This window comes from Pygocentrus nattereri, chromosome 9 (assembly GCF_015220715.1).
Source record: "Pygocentrus nattereri isolate fPygNat1 chromosome 9, fPygNat1.pri, whole genome shotgun sequence".
Classification (NCBI taxonomy): Eukaryota; Metazoa; Chordata; class Actinopteri; order Characiformes; family Serrasalmidae; genus Pygocentrus; species Pygocentrus nattereri.
In genome coordinates this window covers 35277914-35281225 of record NC_051219.1, presented here as the reverse complement: position 1 = coordinate 35281225, position 3312 = coordinate 35277914, and the positions used below count along the sequence as shown (strand labels likewise).

General features: G+C 41.1%; 1 protein-coding gene across 2 annotated transcripts in view; it reads left to right on the top strand.

The window, feature by feature from the left end:
* Positions 1-622: 622 nt before the first annotated feature.
* ptpn11b (protein tyrosine phosphatase non-receptor type 11b) overlaps positions 623-3312 on the top strand; it is a 42990-nt gene continuing 40300 nt past the window's right edge. For both annotated transcript variants that reach the window (XM_017709181.2, XM_017709172.2), the window contains exon 1: positions 623-807. In XM_017709181.2, the coding sequence (XP_017564670.1) occupies positions 794-807 (14 nt within the window). In that variant the 5' untranslated portion in view covers positions 623-793. The remainder of the gene's footprint in view (positions 808-3312) is intronic.

The following is a 3312-nucleotide window of genomic DNA, read 5'->3' as shown; positions in this document are numbered from 1 at the left end:
CTTGGAGCTTTAGTATTTTATTTTAGATCAGAAGGATTAAAAAAGGGAATAAATAATAAAGAGAATAAACTCCAGTCCCCCTGTTGATCGCTGCTGAGGCCTGGAAGGAGGACCTGGAAGTACCTCAGTACCTTTGACCTGCTGCCTTGTTGTGCGTCAGGTTCTTTTCAGAAACTGTACTTTTACTTTTCGTACAAGTATGGGTTTAGGCCGGCTTTGGGCTTAAAGGGGAATTCAAAACTTCTCGAATTTGTTCACAGCTCTTGTGATAGGAACCAGGCGTCTGAAGTGCTTAATGCCATTAAAAGATACCTCAGAAAGCAGTACTTCAGAGTACTTTTAAGATGAGATACATGCACTTCCTCCAAGATTTACACTATTTCACCATTATTATTCATGGTTCAAATCACCACCACTATACAGAAGTCCGAGTCTGTAGTTTTCTCTACAAATAGCCATCTCACATCACACCACTCTGCTTACATCTCAACGACGGAATTATACAGAAAGCATGAAAAACGGGTTGAATTCCCCTTTAAACGAGGGATCCTTGAACTGTCATGCTGTCAGACGAACCTGATACCTCTCAGTGTTGGAGCACTGAGCACACGGAAGCCTGCCATTCGCTGTGAAAGTGAGTGTGGCAGCAGGAGAGGCGGAGTGAGCTGCACTGCTTCAGCTCCTTCAACCGCCCTCCCTCAGCTCACGCACATACACAGACACGGGGGGCTAGGCTCACTCCACCTGACTCTCCCCTTCCATTCACCGACCTCTGACAGCCGCTTAGACCGCTATGACGTCTCGTAGGTAAGTTTAAGCTGGCAATTAAACGGGGGGATAGACCGGGCTGTGGCGGCTCACTGTACCCGGGAGCGGAGCTCCGTAAGGCGGACACGCTAAGCTACTTCTTGCCGGGGTGCTCTCACTACTCCGGGCGCTTGTTCTCGTTCTCCCTTGGCCCTTGCTGTGCATTATCGCCACAAATGGTCAGGGTAAACTTCAGTTTTAGAGCCAAACTGATAATATGGCCGGGTATTTTTTTCCTGTGAGGAAAGTTTTTAACCATGTTGTTGGTCATGCTAGCAATAGCTGAATGATTACCGCTAATGTTACCGTTAACCTGTCTGTACTACAGATAACACAGTATGGTAACCTGTTCGGATAACTTTACACACTTCTTCACAAAGTGAACTTCTTTGCAAATGAAAGCTGCAAAAAAAACGTTTAGAACGCCTTTTGTTTCCAAATAACTGACCAAATTAAATTTGTGAGTTATGTTACGGCAGGAAGTCTTTCAGTCTGCCAGGAGGGAATCGTGCTATAGTGTAGTGGTTCAGTCTGACTGTGAACTCTCTAAAAAGATGGTTCTTCAGTGGTTCTTTAGTAAAGCCAATGGTTCTACGTAGAACCATGAGTGCTGAAACGGTTCCTTGCATAGTGACATGGTTCTTCAGACTGATGGACAATGTGTTGCATGTGGTTCCATATAGTCCCAAAAAGGTTGTTCTACTGTTGTCATGTAACAATAGAAGCATTTTTAAAGCTAACTATATAGAAAAGGTTCTATATAAAATCATATACAACACAATCTCCATCAGTCTGAGAACTGTTACGCCATGCAAAGAGCCATTTAAGAATGACATAGTTCTATATAGAACTTATGGTCCCAGAAATAACCACTCACTTTTCTAAAGAACCATCTTGTTTTAAAGAATCTGAGACTTTTTTTCAAAGTTGCTTAGACAGTCTGTCAGAGCAGGCTAGACAAAAATTACAACACAATATAAGGATTAACACGCCAGAGAATAGAGTGGTGAAATAGCCGTCACAGGCATGGAGATGTGTTATGAAACCTGGTCTTGCATTACAGGTTATCTAAAGAAAAAAAACCACTCTATAGGTTCCTATAGCTGAGAGGTCTAATATGGTCTAATAGTGTGGCAGGCTAATAGTAAAGTCAGCTTTTCTTAGTCTAATTACTGAAAAATGGTCTGTAATTAGTAAAACTTTTGATACAAGAAACACTTTCTTGTCAGCTTTTTAATAGCTCCTATGTTGGCTAAAAAAAACACTGTAACAGTGTTAATACACCAAAACAGAGGGCTGTGCTGCTGACCGTTTAATCTGGGAGTCTGTGTGTTTGGACAGGTGGCCTGCCTTGGTCTTGGGTAAACAGTAGGACAGGACTATGGGGACAGCACTGTCTGGGTGTGACAAGCCAGCAGTGCATCCATACACTCGCACTGCATATTGCAACTATAGACATCTGTGTTTCGGTGCAGACTGCAGACTGCCTAAAAGCTTTGCCTTTTGTAAGCACTGGTCTGCAAGGTCTGATTAATATTGATTTTATATAGGCTAAATAATGCTCACATGTACTTTGAGAGTTGGAGGCCATCTGTACTCTGCTCGAAAGAATACGATCAGGTACATATTAACGGTTCTGTTTCTGATGAAGGCCTCTGAGTGAACACAATGAATTGCTGTTGTTCTCTTATAAATTCCTCTTGTGGTTCTGTAAAACTGCACTATGAAAGTTTTTTTTTTTGTTAAAAATCTGTAAAGCTTGTTAAGTATTAACATCCCGTTATGTATTAACATCACACACACAGGCTTACTTTGAATGTTCTTTCACTGCGTTTGCAATCGTCACGTTCATCCACTTAAGAAAAGGGTCCAAAATGTTACACTATTTTCTTCTGTTATCTTCTGCGTGCAATTACACATTTCAGCCAGAGAGGTCTCCAGATCTCCAAATCTTACCTAGCGTAGCTTTAACAAAACTCTCCTTACAAATGTCATTTACATGGGCACTTAATGATGGTTTAATGATGAAACAGCAAGGGGAAGAATTTCTGCTTTTGCTCTATGATTGTGCATGAACTAGTAGAAATGCATAACAAACAGATTAAGAATGATGCGCGATGATAATAGACATCATGAATAATTTGCCGTAGAACTAAGAGAGCTTTTTGTTAGCCTGTGTGTTTACTGGATGTTTTTTATTTGATTACTCAAAATTTTTAATTAAAGTTATTCATCAAATAAGTTTTTATTCAAGCTGCAGGCCTCTTTAATGCAGTAGTCAGAGAATCCTGGCCTGAGATTAGTTGAGATTGTGCTCCTAAGAGGAAGGAAATAGGGACTCTAAATATTTATCTCATCAGACAAATAACAGAGAGTAGTTTTTTGCCTTTTGAGTGTGTTCCAGTCTGTGTTCTGTCATCACGATTGAGGTCATGATATGACACATGAGTTAATGCTGCCATCTACTTCCAGGCTTTGTCCATTCTGGTGTTTCCCCGTCCATCA